The 15,113-nt window shown below is 47.9% G+C and overlaps 1 protein-coding gene across 2 annotated transcripts in view; it reads left to right on the top strand.

Annotated features, from left to right (window-relative positions):
* The window catches only part of mprip (myosin phosphatase Rho interacting protein), a 438,384-nt gene that overhangs the window by 307,972 nt on the left and 115,299 nt on the right, over positions 1 to 15,113 (top strand). The window contains exon 1 of one of the 2 annotated variants that reach the window (XM_028819413.2): positions 10,992 to 11,852. The exons of the other annotated variant lie outside the window; for it this stretch is intronic. Coding sequence (XP_028675246.2) covers positions 11,730 to 11,852 — 123 coding nt within the window. The 5' untranslated portion in view covers positions 10,992 to 11,729. Of the gene's footprint in view, positions 1 to 10,991; positions 11,853 to 15,113 lie in introns of those variants that run through there. 2 annotated transcript variants of the gene reach the window in all.

The raw sequence follows: 15,113 nt of genomic DNA, 5'->3' as shown, positions 1-15,113 counted from the left end.
AACATTGGCACCGATTTCACGGATCCCATACCCAATTGTTGTAATGCATATAAGTAACAAAACGCCTGGCATTTTTCATTCCAACAGATGGCGCATCAGAAACATTGGCACCGATTTCACAGATCCCATACCCAATTGTTGTAATGCATATAAGTAACAAAACGCCTGGCATTTTTCATTCCAACAGATGGCGGATCACAAACGTTGGCACCGATTTCATGGATCCCATACCCAATTGTTGTAATGCATATAAGTAACAACACGCCTGGCATTTTTCATTCCAACAGATGGTGCATCAGAAACGTTGGCACTGATTTCACAGATCCCATACTATAATGGCATATAAGGGAGACGTAGCAACTAGATGGACACGCACATACTTGTCATTTTAGCAAGGTTGATAGTTTGAAAGAATCCACAATCATCCCTGGGCCTAAGAAGCAAACAGGCTGGGACTGTGACTGAGGAAAAATATCATAACAATCTTAACAATCATAAGATAAAAGATGAGCCAAAACAACTGGTGTCCATCATACAATATCTGAGAATAAAGAAAGGTGAATGTCTCAGGAATGTTGATCCCCTCTTAGAAAAGAGAAAATCCACAATTTCGGACATGTCTGTTGTTGCACAACGAGAGCAGCAACGAGCCGCAGGTTTAATTAACAACGAGAATCGGCACCTAATTAAGCAGCTGCCTTGAGGTTTTGAGGCCCTGACTTAGGTGGTCTTCTGTTGGCTCCCCCACTTCACATTTCAGTTCTGTTTGGGTGCCATTTAAGGAAAGAAATGAAGCAACTCAGAGGAACAATGAAGAAATTCAGGGGAACAAATCTTAAAAAACACGTCAATTAAAATGAACGGAAAAGGAGTTGATTAGCAGCAGAAACCGGTCACCAATTAAGAAAAGGGTTCGAATGAAAGTCTGCAGCCACTGCGGCCCTCCAGGACCGAAGTCAAGGACCCCTGCTTCAGAGTCCTTTACATGGCCTTTACTCAAGTTTGGCTCCTACTTACCAGAAACGCCTGCTCAGAAGGTGGTCACCCATCTCAGCTGAAGCTCTATAACAGTGTTTTACAACCTGGGTTCCATGGAACCCAAGGGTTCCGTGAGGGCTAGCCAAGGGTTACGCCTAAATCTCCGGAAAATGCTGGGACATACTGGTGGATAATTGCACAGGGTTCCATGAGCAAGGTAACCATTCATGCGCAGGGTTCCTCTCCAGTGAAAAGGTTGGAAACCACTGCTCTATAAGAATGACCATTGGGCCCCTGGTCACCTCCCAGACCAAACCTTTCTTGCCCAGTTACTCAGTTTGGCCGGACAGCCAACTCTGGGTGGAGTCCTGGTGGTTCCAAACTTCCTCCATTTCCCGATTCTTGAACAATTGGAGCTTTAGAAGAGGTTTGCTCCCCTTGCCCTGCTCTGTGTCCCACCGCAATCTGAGGTCTACAGAGAGGTCCTTGGACTTCGTGGCCTGGATTTTGTCCACACACGCAGCGTGAATCGTTTGACGTTCTATACACAGGCGCACATGACGTCCAGTTGTCCACAGGTGGACTCAAAATCAAGTTCTGGGAACATCTCGAGGAGAATTCAAGCAAACAGCAGCGGACCTGAGATCAGTTTGGAGTCCCACTGCGAAGGGTCTGAATACTCGTAAGGAGGGGAAATTTCAGTTTTTGATGGCATGTTTCCACTTTGTCATTACGGGTTATTGAGTGTAGACTGACGGGCAAAAATGGCAAAATGAAATCTACAGCACTATAAAGTGTTCAGGCAGACGTTCTGAACCCACGGGGTACGTTTCTCAGAAATGAATTTCTCCAAATGCCTGAACCGATTTCATCTCCACAAATACTTTGAACGCTCCTCTTATTTAAGTCATTTCTTGCTAATGGGCGCTCACTTATTAGGCCAGATTTCCTCTTAAATGTAAAGCTCTCGTCCCGGGCCTCTTTCTGAAGGGCCAGCTCACTAAAAAACGAGATTCATTAAAAGTAAGAACGTCTCCCTAATTGTTAAATGGGTTGAGTCGAAAGCCTGCGGGGCAGAGCAGTATGAAACGTCAAGCGCAACAAAGTGGAGACCAGAAAAAGGAAGAAGCCGTGCAGTCGAGGGTGGTGTGTTGATATGGTGGCTGCGGCGCCCGCCTGGCATGCGAGTACGTTTGTGTGTATCTGGGTTTGTATCGGAGAACGGAATGACTTGCGAAAAACCAGCTTAATAGTAACGTGGCGGATGTGCACCGTGGTCAGGGCGCCCCGGGTAGTCTGAAGAAGACAAGGCCTTCATATTGTGTGTGTGGGTAGGTAATACAGTAAGTCACAGTGCCATCTGTGTGATATTCAGGACACCTTCAGTGTCTCTGGCCACGGTGCCCGTGCTCTGAGTACCTCACGGTTGGCGGGCTCCGGGTTTTAATTGTCATCTGTGTGCCACTGCCTGACGTCTCTGTGCTCTCTCTTTAGGTGGCCATCATTCAGACTCCTGTAACTTTGCCAGTGCCAGGCCTGCAAACGCTGCAGAACACTGGCATGCCAACGGAGGTGCTCTGCCTGTTAAATATGGTCATGGCGGAGGAGCTGGTGGACGATGAGGAATACGAGGAGATCTTGGAAGACATTCAGGAGGAGTGCGGCAAATACGGAAGTGTGAAGTCCATTGAAATCCCCCGCCCTGTGGACGGGCTTGAAGTGCCAGGGTGTGGCAAGGTGAGGCCGGGCACTGCCCGTCGTCTGGTTAATTGACTCCGACACCTCGGTGCAGGTAACTTGTAAAGGAGAGAAGTAGTTGGGTTAGGGAAGTCACAGCTGAAATAACAGAAAGCCACACACAGTCTAAGGAAAGCTATAAAATCAAACGGTAAAGGCCACCCGGAAATTATTACAGTGGCTTATGGGTAGTCTGTTAGTCTAGACCAAGGGTGGGCAGTGCCAGTCCTGGAGGGCCGCAGTGGCTGCAGGTTTTCATTCTAACCTTTTTCATAATAAGTGACCAGTTTTCACTGCTAATTAACTTCTTTTCTTTAGCCCTGTTTTAAGGATTCAGTCCCCTGAATTGATTCTTTTCTTCATTAAATGACAGCCAAACAGAAATTAGACGTGAAACGAGCCAACAGATTATCAATTAAACTGGGGATTCAAACTCCAACCAATTTCACTCCAACCAGCTTCTTAATGAGATGCTGATTCTTGTTGTTAATTGAACCCGTCATTTAATTCCATGACTTGTTGCTGCTCTCATTCTGCCACAGCAGGCATTTCCAAAACTGTTGATCGTCTGTTTTACTGAGACCTTCACCCTTCTTTATTTTCAGCTATTGTGTGATGGGCACAGGTTAGCTGGTCATGTGGCTGCTTGTTTTGTGTCTCATTATTGTTTGGCTGCTAATTAAGGACAAAGAAACAACTAAGGGGTCCGAGTCACGTCAATTAAAACAAAGGCAAAAGAAGTTAATTAGCAGCAGAAACTGATCACTAATTAAGGAGATGGTTAGAATGAAAACCTGCACCCACTGCGGCCCTCCAGGACTGGAGTTCGACACCCCTGGTCTAGACCAAGGGTGGGCAGTGCCAGTCCTGGAGGGCCGCAGTGGCTTAATGACAAGTCAGTTACTGCCGATGACGCTCTTATTGCCCAAGTGACACTCTGATGCTTCACTTTAGTGGTCTCGCTTGTTAAGGTTGCCCACCCTTCATTGCTTATTTCAATCTTTATCAGCTGCATTCGCTGTTTTAATGGCTCCTTATCAGCAATAAAGACAAAGCAGCCAGCAGTTCACCACCTCGCTTGTTTCCATTTCCATCTCTTTGTGTTCATCCTGCTCTGTTTGAATTAATTTAAACACTTAATAGAAAAAGTGACAGGCTGAAAATGAGACGTTTTAGGCCTCAAATCATTTGGACGACATCCTTGGAAAGGAAAATACGAGAGCTGTGCGGACTAACAAGCCATCAAATTCAGTAAGGTCTGAGATTGGCTTCTAATGAAGGAATTGGGTTGGAATGAATACCTGCAGCCACCGCGGCCCTCCAGGACCGACATCGCCCACCCCTGGTCTGGTTGAAGCCAACGTCAGACAAACATGCGGGATGGCACCACCGTCAAACACGGAGCGAGTGAGACCTGCCTTTCTGCGTAGAGTCTGGCGGCGATGACGGGCTTTGTGGTGTGGCTTTGCAGTCAGCTTCGTGTATTAGTGGAAGAAATAGAAGGTTAAAGCGTCACGTTAAACTCCTACTTAAGTAGAACAGAATACGGTCTTCTATGGCATCGTCTTTTAACCCTGCTCTACAGTCACGGCCAACAGTTTGGAGGATGACGCCAGTGTTGGTGTCCACTAAGTTTTCAGGTCTTTGTGTCGGACGTTTCTCTGCTCGACTGAAGTAGAATGACAAGCAGTTCAGACGTTTCAAAGGCTGTGATGGACGATGACGTGAAGTTTACACACAGAGTCCATCAGTTTGCAGGGTTGGCCCTTCTGTCTTTTTCAAGGGCCCTGCCATTCGCCCTGGCAGGCTGTCTGCCCACCAACTTCCGGGCCCAATCCTAACCGATGCCAGCCGCCCCTTCTTGCGTCATCAATGCGGAATTCACATTTTTTTTGGCAAAGCGCTCCCGTGCACGGCAGGCTTTCCTTTGCCAGAGTTACCCCGATTTGTTCTAAACTGTAGCGTCGCCGCCTTACTTTCGTTGCCTTTCGCTCGATTCTAAAGCAACTTTGAGGTGGTGTTTGTGAAGATCGGCTGACAATTTGACGTCTTTCTGTTTCTTCCCATATATTTGTGGAGTTTGTTTCAGCATCGGATTGCCAGAAAGCCATGCAGGCTTTGACGGGGCGTAAGTTTGCCAACGGAGTGGTGGTCACCAAATACTACGACCCGGACTTGTACCACAGGCACGAGTTCTGAGGGGAGTCCGGCGCAGGGCGCGGGTTCAGCTCCTCGCCTCAGTCCTTTGGCCACTACATTGAAAGGAGTGCAAGTCCTCTTATTCCCTTTTACTGTTTAAAGTAAAATGTATTCACTTACGTATATCAGACGCTCCAGATTTATTTTATTATTATTATTTTTTTCTTCAGTTAAACATAGAGAAAAGTCTGGTAAAGATGTCCTGCATTGTGAGAGTGTGAAAAGTGGAATTTCTGCGTAAACATTGAATAAATGACTTATGACGTTTGGAAAAGCAACGCAGAATGCGACTGGCTGACTCTTAGCAGACGCCGCAGTTCGGTGAGCTGCGACTCGGATGTCCTGACACCGCGGAGGCCTGCTGCACACGCACTGCTGGGATGGCCTCTCATTCCTCTTCCGGCAGGATGCTGACTGAGGATTTGTCCTCGCATAAGTAGATTACTTTGGTTATTGAGCGCAGTAATTTGAACAAATTAAATCGTTAACGGTGCAGTTTCCTAGCAACTGTGTTGCCTGGCAATAAAATTCAATGCACTTGTATAAAAAGGCCATGAATTGGGCCTCGGAAGTTAAGACGGGAGAACACATAGGAAGAGTAGAGTGTGAGCTTCTAGGATAACGAAATACAAATGAAGACCCCCGATTAGTGAGTGTCACCCCTGGCCTCGTGCTAAGGGGGTTCTAGGAGGAGCACTCGCTGCCTCGGCCATGAACTGCTGGAGGTGAGCAGGACAGCAGATGGATGGATGGATGGGTGGTCCGAGTCCCCCTGGTGCAGTGCTGCGCTCACATTGTGTATTGGGTTTGTTTTTTCTTTTTCAAATTTGCTATCTTTCAATTTTTTAGAAAAACAAAATACGTACATAAGGCCTCAACACCAGACCCGGGCTCTCATTTATAAAACACGGCATGGATTTAAAGGAGAAAATATGTGAAGCCCGTAAAACCTGAAAATGCATGTGGCAAAAAACAAAACTAAAATATGAATATGCACATTTTTACCTAATTTACTGTTATAAATGGCACACATCTTGTAAATTCGCATACGTGAACCCCGCCTGCCTGCCACCCTGAAACAACCAATCACGGACTACGCTGATCGCCCTCATAAATATGCAATCACGATGTGGCAGAACTTCATTGGCTGTTAGAGCATGTGATCCCCCCACACTGGTGCATCGAGTCCACAGCATTGCAGCGCCCTTCCTCTACCTTCTGGGGGTCGGGGGGGGGGAAAGGCACAAAGTACCAGTGTCTAGGTGGGCAGCGCTTGCTCTTCTGATGAATAGTATACGCCACATGGAAAACTGAGGGGCTCGGCCAGTTACCGTACCAACAAGCCCACCACCACCGCCACATCCAGCACCACGTGGTCTGCCAAGGCTACTGGGCCTCAAACTAAGAGAGTCATGAGGGGACTCGGGCCACGATGTTTGCCAGTCTCATCTTGGCATGACCGGTGCATTAATGGAATGTCACGGGTTCACCAATGCAGCTTCCTTCTCGCTAGATGCCCTTCTGGCAATTCGAGTGTTCCAATGACGTTAGGAAAAGCAGACTCTGCCGCTGATCACCTCTTTACATTATGTTGGCAAAAACATTTCTGTGTGTACACCATACGGGAAATAAATGTCGCCCCTTGTTAGTCAGTCAGGGGTTTCCAGCTCAGCGGGGATGACGGAGTTGAAGCCTGGCTGAAATGTTTCTGACCTGTCGGCCAGTTGCCCGAGACGTGACAACAGGAAGGCCAACGCAAACTGAGGAGAAACCAAAAAAAAAAGGCTCTTCAGTGTAAAATACGCAGCATGGGCCCTCTTAAAATGGCGTCTTATACGTCATACTCATCACTTCTAAACATTTAAAACGTTTGTGACGCCATCAAGCGTTGATAGGAATTATCGAACGCACGTTTAGCTGGTCTGCCTGCGTTTCCCTACTCGGTCAAGAGAGGAAATTGTAAAAACCTCGGGCTTCAAGCACTCGCCCACAGGAAATCGAGATTCGTTTTTTTTGTCTTTATAATTAAAAAGGATCCACAGACCTGTTGAAAGGCCCGACACGCCCGATGACCCCAAGTTACTTCACTGATGAAGCATCCAAGTGACGTCTGTTGTAACCTTTTTTTTTGGGGGGGGTCTGGTGTCTCCTGACACCCCCAAAGTAGTCCCACATATGATACACCGTTTGACGCGTTTCAATGTCCAATTCTCTCTAAGCCTGAAAAGCCCTAATTTTTTTGGTCATTTTGTGCAGGAAATGCCCCCCCTCCCCAACCCCCGTATGATAAACTGTTAACAAGTAAGTGTCTTATCAGCTGACCCCAGGGGTTCACCCCCTTATGATTTATCAGGGGGGGCATGTGGAGTGGCACGCTATGGTGTCTCGAGGTTGTTAAACATGAATATGGTCCTCTTTGGTCGGTGGTCCTAACCCTCTAAGAACCCATCGTGAAAAATGACAAACGTCAAACGTAAGCATCTTGGGTGTCATTTTAAACTACAGGGCATCCGGAAAGTATTCCCAGCGCTTCATCACTTGTTCCACATTTTGTTATGTTACAGCCTTATTCCAAAATGGATTAAATTCATTTTTTTCCTCAGAATTCTACACACAACACCCCATAATGACAACGTGAAAAAAGTTTACTTGAGGTTTATGCAAATTTATTAAAAATAAACAAATTGAGAAAGCACATGTACATAAGTATTCACAGCCTTTGCCATGAAGCTCAAATTGAGCTCAGGTGCATCCTGTTTCCCCTGATCATCCTTGAGATGTTTCTGCAGCTTCATTGGAGTCCACCTGTGGTAAATTCAGTTGACTGGACATGATTTGGAAAGGCACACACCTGTCTATAGAAGGTCCCACAGTTGACAGTTCATGTCAGAGCACAAACCAAGCATGAAGTCAAAGGAATTGTCTGTAGACCTCTGAGACAGGATTGTCTCGAGGCACAAATCTGGGGAAGGCTACAGAAAAATTTCTGCTGCTTTGAAGGTCCCAATGAGCACAGTGGCCTCCATCATCCGTAAGTGGAAGAAGTTCAAAACCACCAGGACTCTTCCTAGAGCTGGCCGGCCATCTAAACTGAGCAATCGGGGGAGAAGGGCCTTAGTCAGGGAGGTGACCAAGAACCCGATGGTCACTCTGTCAGAGCTCCAGAGGTCCTCTGTGGAGAGAGGAGAACCTTCCAGAAGGACAACCATCTCTGCAGCAATCCACCAATCAGGCCTGTATGGTAGAGTGGCCAGACGGAAGCCACTCCTTAGTAAAAGGCACATGGCAGCCCGCTTGGAGTTTGCCAAAAGGCACCTGAAGGACACTCAGACCATGAGAAAGAAAATTCTCTGGTCTGATGAGACAAAGATTGAACTCTTTGGTGTGAATGCCAGGCGTCACGTTTGGAGGAAACCAGGCACCGCTCATCACCAGGCCAATACCATCACTACAGTGAAGCATCGTGGTGACAGCATCATGCTGTGGGGATGGGAGACTAGTCAGGATAAAGGGAAAGATGACTGCAGCAACGTACAGAGACATCCTGGATGAAAACCTGCTCCAGAGCGCTCTTGACCTCAGACTGGGGCGACGGTTCATCTTTCAGTAGGACAACGACCCTAAGCACACAGCCAAGATATCAAAGGAGTGGCTTCAGGACAACTCTGTGAATGTCCTTGAGTGGCCCAGCCAGAGCCCAGACTTGAGTCTGATTGAACATCTCTGGAGAGATCTTAAAATGGCTGTGCACCGACGCTTCCCATCCAACCTGATGGAGCTTGAGAGGTGCTGCAAAGAGGAATGGGCCAAACTGGCCAAGGATAGGTGTGCCAAGCTTGTGGCATCATATTCAACAAGACTTGAGGCTGGAATTGCTGCCAAAGGGGCATCGACAAAGTATTGAGCAACGGCTGTGAATACTTATGGACATGGGATTTCTCAGTTTTTTTATTTTTAATAAATTTGCAAAAACCTCAAGTAAACTTTTTTCACGTTGTCATTATGGGGTGTTGTGTGTAGAATTCTGAGGAAAAAAATGAATTTAATCCATTTTGGAATAAGGCTGTAAGATAACAAAATGTGGAAAAAGTGATGAAGCGCTGGGAATACTTTCCAGATGCACTGTATTTAAAGGTCAGTGATTATGAATATGATATTTTTTGATCCTTTACTAGCCCTCTATGGATCTCAATCAGGAGGTGAAAAATAACAAACTTCGATCTCCATCGAGAATATTTAGCCATTACAGTGGCTGTCAGGTAGGGACAGGGGTCCCTTTCCATATCTGGCCGGAATGCCCAGGTGACATATTGACAGAAGGAGTGTCAGGGTGTTCCCTGCCTTAGGCAGGAGGGCAGCAGAAGATTGCCAGTGCAGAAGTGGGCACACTTGCATCCTGGTGTGATGGACTGAAGAACAATACCTGGCTGGGAGACCACTGCGTTGGATGAACCAGAGGGGGGTTTCTGGGATGAGGAATAACCTGTCAGGACTACAGACTCCTCCGGTACACTAGATGGCAGCATGCCTGGGTCAGGAGTCCCACACAGACACCTGCAGGGCATGCTGGGACCTGTAGTCCTGTGGTGCAGCCCTGTTGGGATGTGTGGAGGCCACTAGAGGGAGCTGACAGGATTAATGATCCCTACTTTGTGGGGCTTCCGTTCGACTCCAGAAGTACTTCCAAAATTCTATGCCCTTAGCACCGGATGGACTCCCAGATCCAAGATGAAAGGTGAGTTGGAATTGAGGGAAAGAAAGAAAAAATGAATTGTGTTGTGCCACCATCAAGACCTTTTCATTGGATATTTTGTATAATAAATCCTGTATTAGAATCCAGGACTTGTACAGCTGTCTAGAGTTTGGGGTGCTGCAGCGCCTCCTAGTGGCCACGCCATTTAAACTAAAGCACACATTTTAATATTCCATATATATGACACAGCTCTTCTGTTTTTTTAATGCACTTCTGCCTTATGAAGTAAATCATTACATTTCTTATAAACACCCCAAACTGGTCAAGTCAAGGGGGCTTTATTGTCCCACCATCCATGCACCATATTGCAGCATACAGTGGTACAAATTAACATTCCTCAGGACTGCGTGCAACATAAACACAGGACAAGTAATGAACTATACTGTACCATAATACAGATAATAGATACTGGGCAGCACGGTGGTGCAGTGGGTAGCGCTGCTACCTCGCAGTTAGGAGACCTGAGTTCGCTTCCTGGGTCCTCCCTGCGTGGAGTTTGCATGTTCTCCCCGTGTCTGTGTGAGTTTCCTCCCACAGTCCAAAGACATGCAGGTTAGGTGCATTGGCGATTCTAAATTGTCCCTAGTGTGTGTGTGTGTGTGTGTCCTGCGGTGGGCTGGCGCCCTGCCCGGGGTTTATTTCCTGCCTTGCGCCCTGTGTTGGCTTCAGCAGACCCCCCGCAGTAGCGTAGCGTGGGTGTCAGCCGCCCCCTTATTTAGGTATGGTTCAAATTTTTACAAGATATTATTATTATTTATTGTGAAATTTTGCCGCCCCCTAAAAGTGCCGCCCGGGGCGGGCTGCCCCTGCCGCCCCCACTACGCTACGCCACTGACCCCCCGTGACCCTGTTGTTAGGATATAGTGCGACGGATAATAGATACTAATATTAATAAATTGTAAGAAATTGAAATAGATAATAAACAAATAAGTAATGATAAAAATGTATTTAATTTTGTCTGAAATCTTCCTCTTTAAGTAAGCGCACCTATTTACAGTATTGACGAGCACCCCCGGCCTCGTTAATTTTTTTTTTTTTAATTGGTATATAAATGGATGTCTCCACTATTTGTCGGTTTATAATAGTTATTTTTTTTTTATCTAATCGGTAACTAAAATAAACTTTCAATTTTTCCTAATAGGTGATGCGGTCTGACTGAGCGAAAAGCACGACCACCAAATTCCTACTTTGTACCCCCGAGCGAGCCATTTGACTTCCCGGTGCCCGTATTGTTATATATCATTAATAACAGTAATGTATCGTTTGTAAGGTACTAGGAGTAGACCCCCTTAATGCCAGCAGGTCGCGTATCGCCATCCCGAGTCCCCTCGCGCTCCTCCGCTCTGAATCCCCGGCCGCGCGCCTCAGTTTCCACAAGTCCCGCTGGTCAGGCACACGGCGAAGTCTCGCGAGAGCAGCACAAATTCCGATAGCGAATCTGGGAGCCTGCGGCTGACCCGCCTCCATTGGGAAGACTCGTGTATTAAAGGAAAAAAAAAAAAGAAGAAACGGGAACGAGGAGCTCGCGCCGTCGGGCAAGGCTGCGGGAAAGCGGAGGGCGCGAGAGTGGGTGCTCCAGTCCCAGTTGAGCCGCCTTGGAATTGATAAAAAGAAAGAGCCGGAAAGTTGAATTAAACCGGGAAAGCGCTGGCAGTGAAAGGCAGGTAAACGCGCCCCCACCTCCCGCGGCAGAGAGAGGAAAGTGTCCGTGCTGCGGAGGAGAAAAAGAAGAAGAAGAGGAGGAGGAGGAGGGCTTCGCCCCGTCAACAAAGCTCGCTGGGACTGGAAGCCGTCAGTCGGCAGCGGCTGCTCGCTTCGCCCTGTCTGGACCCCAACGACGAAAACAGGTCATACCTTGGAGGCTGGGGGCATGCGGACCATGCATCGGGCGACCGGGCCCTCGTTACGGATCGGATAAGACCGACAAAAAGAGAACGCCAACCCCGCGCTTGTTTTTTGGGCTCTTTTTATTTGTTTTATTTATATATTTTTTTTATTAACGAATCTGCGCGTTCGTTTTTTTTTTTGTTTTTTTTAATTCTACACACAAACAGGAGACAGAATGGCCGGCGCCAAGGAGAATCCCTGCAGGAAATTTCAAGCAAACATTTTCAACAAAAGCAAGTGTCAGAACTGCTTTAAACCCAGAGAACTGCACCTCTTGACGGACCAGGATTTAAATCAGGTACGTGGGCTTCTGCCCCACCAGCCGCCGCCTGTGTATGTGTGTGTGTGTGCGCCCGAGAGGGGGGCGTGCGAAGGCCGTCTGTCCAGCGGCGGGTCCCCGGCTTCGGACACGGCCTCTGGCGGCTTGTCAGAGATGCGCTGGTAGCAGTGGCGTCCCTCGCGTATACGAAAGAAATCGAAATGAGAGCGGAGACCGGGCGACTTTACTTCACGTCCAGCCAACTGAAAGCCGAATGACCGAAGCCGGGCTTCCCTTTAAAAACGCCCGCTGTTACTCCACGTAAACTTCAGTTCGCTCTTCTTCCTTACGTTCATTTATTTCACTGTTCGCTGGTGGTGTGGATCAGAAATCTTGCCAAAATCCTAGGAGTTTGTTAGCGCGACCCGCACCTTGGGCGAGGACGTTAAGGAGAGCTGGCAGGCATGGCTTTGGGCTGAGACCACCCCGGGACCGGAGGGCCGACCGGCGCTCACTTCTTGAACCCGATTGCCCCTTATGCCGCTCATTTGGTCAGGCAGGGTCACAAAGCCGACACGTTTAACGTGTATTTCAGTTTCAGGATTTAAATCCTGCAAGTTCAACTTATCGCCCCCCCCCCCTAATTGTTAATTTCAATGGAGGTTGTCAGTTTTGGAATGCAGACCTGCAGTTACCCTTTTTTTGGATGATGCGGGGCCTTTGAGAAAGCGGCGGACGCCTGGCCTTGTCGTTATTGTCACACGGAGGGCGCCCGCAGAAATTCGATATTCGGCCGATGACTTTATCAGGTGGGCCTACAAGAGGAAGATCCAGTTTATCGATAGTAAAGGAGCCATAGTGATGCCATGGAGTGAGGGTCTCAAACTCTGATGCTGGGTGGGGGGGGCGATCAGTTTCTTCATTAGTGATCAGTTACAGCTGCTACCGCCGCCGCCTTAATTGTTGTCGACTTATGTAATTCGTTTTCTCCCCCCCCCCCAAAACAATGTAAAAGATTCAAAGCGAGCCAACAGAAGACCACCCAACCAGGGTGTCTCTCTCTCCTGGAGTTCACCATTTCCTATTGAACAGTTTATTTAATTCTAGGGCTTGTTGAGATTTTTATGAAGCCCCTTTTTTTTCTTCTTCTATCTGTGGCTTGTCCTTATTGTCACAAAGTGTCACACCAGTCTTTTTTCCAAAACTGATTTTCTTGATCCTGAATATTTTGTGCACCCGAGCAGATCAGCAGCCCTCAGGTCTTCATTTTTTTTCTTTTCAGATGTTTTTATTGAGGCAGATGTTGTACCAAAGAGATCTGAAGGCGCAGGCCCGGGTGGTCTTTTTGCCTCATTTTGGATCTCCTTACTGTTTGACTCTTCTGGTTTATTGAAGAAATCAAACAATTTAAAAACTGCAAGTCCATGAGAATCGAGGCAGCCTCGAGTGATTCTCATTGGCTAATAACGGGGAAACCGAAACCCGCCGACCTCCCTGCCATAGGTGAACCACCGTTTTATTTTTTTGCCCACGTGAAGGTTCCAGAAGGAACGTTTTCTTTAGAATTCCCCGGAGTAGCTGATCACAGAAAGGTGAAACGTCAAGGGGGTTCCTGACTTTTATTATTTGTGATTGACCTGCATACGGGGGGCCGAGTTCCAGTTCCCTTGATCTCTCAGGATCACCTTCAGGGGGGTTCTGTTTTTTGCGTTCCAAACCTTCCCAGAATTCAGTGGTTCTCCTTGGGACCTCCCAGCCCCACCAAGTGCCATTGTGTGGCTGTCATTCTGCAGAGGGTGTGTGGTTCTGGTCAGCAGCAGCCGTTTTGGTGACCTTACTGGTGCCCTCCTGGCATGCACTTTGGTGGTGACTGAAGTGGCTGCCCACTCAGTGTGGCGCGAAGTGAGAAAAGCGCAATGTAAATGTCATGTCGGCTTCTCCTTGCTCTGGCGCGTGACATCGCAGATTTAAAATGTGCCTGCCATTCAAACTGGGCCGCCCCTGTGTTTACGTTACATGATATGGCACAGGAGCTGCCATCATGGGTGGCACCTGGTGAGGGTGTAGCCCACACGTGCTCCCAGCTGCCAATCAGAAATGCCTGTGCCAGCTGAATTGGCTCTGAAAACGAGCCGATGGACTCTTGGAATGCAGAGTAGCGTTCAGCCTGGCATGCGGGTGACGTTAGCGTTGTCACAATCTGTCCAGTCTGAGAAAGACGGGGTGAATGTCTTCTCACAGATGTAGCCCTGGCTGAGCGGACCCTCTGACGTCCACTGGTGTGGCAGGCTCAGCTGTGTTTGTTCACATGATGGCCCCTCACCGCTCGTTCTCATTAGCGACAGGAAACCAGCATTCGCCAGAGCCAGCCTGCTCCGCTGAACTGCGTGTCACCCTCTGTCCCTCTTCTGCCCCCCAGCCAAACCACACATTTCCAGTTTTACAGGTCATTGGCGTTGCAGAGCGAGGAGGAAAACAAAAAAATGGGCCGCTTTCTGGGTGAATTTGCAAGAACCGCTCTGCTGTTTGCTGTGCTAAGCAAATGAAGGGGGGGGGCAGAATATCAAAAAATAAAGGACACCGGGGCTTGGGGGGACAAGACCACCACAACCTGAAGAAAGGAAGAGCTGCCTGGGCACACCAAGCTTCACTTTCATTCCCCACCATTTTCTATAATGGGTCCCGTTGACAAAGCCCACTGGGACTGGAATCCCCATGGAGCCCCCAAAATCTGGAGGGTCACATTCATCACATGGATGGCCGTGTCTCTGATGGTCTTCCTCGCTTTGCTCCTGAGACTTGTCAGGTGGGGTTTTATGTTCTGCGGTATGTCAGGCAGGCAGGAAGGAGGGAGCGGGCCTGGGCAAGATGCCCATCTTCAGCTGAGGGCACCTCAGTCCTGCCACACAGTGGGTCTAAATGCTGATTGTGCCCTCCCTCCTGCGTCTTTTAGTAATAATTCAAGTCGTTAACTCCGGGGTTCCCAAACTCAGTCCTGATGATTGTGGCTGCAGGTTTGTATTCCAGCCGAACTCCACATGCCGTGATGATAACCGATCTCCGTTATTTAGGAAAGCACAGCAGGAGGAATTTGACATTTAGAAGACTTTTGGAAATCGTTTACTGTAAACGCTTACCTCGCTTTTGTTGTTGTCCTACTTTTTATTTTATTGATTTTTATTACATTCCATACAAATAAGTCAAGTTGTACAAAACTAGGCTTGAAACAAATTGACACCCACCTGAGTGAAAGAGCGCGCCAGGCCAGCCGAGTGAAACTTGAACTAAACAGGAAAAAAT

The sequence above is a fragment of the Erpetoichthys calabaricus genome, chromosome 14 (assembly GCF_900747795.2).
Source record: "Erpetoichthys calabaricus chromosome 14, fErpCal1.3, whole genome shotgun sequence".
NCBI classification, from domain to species: Eukaryota; Metazoa; Chordata; class Cladistia; order Polypteriformes; family Polypteridae; genus Erpetoichthys; species Erpetoichthys calabaricus.
The sequence above is the reverse complement of the archived record's forward strand: the minus strand, read 5'-3'. Positions and strand labels throughout refer to the sequence as shown.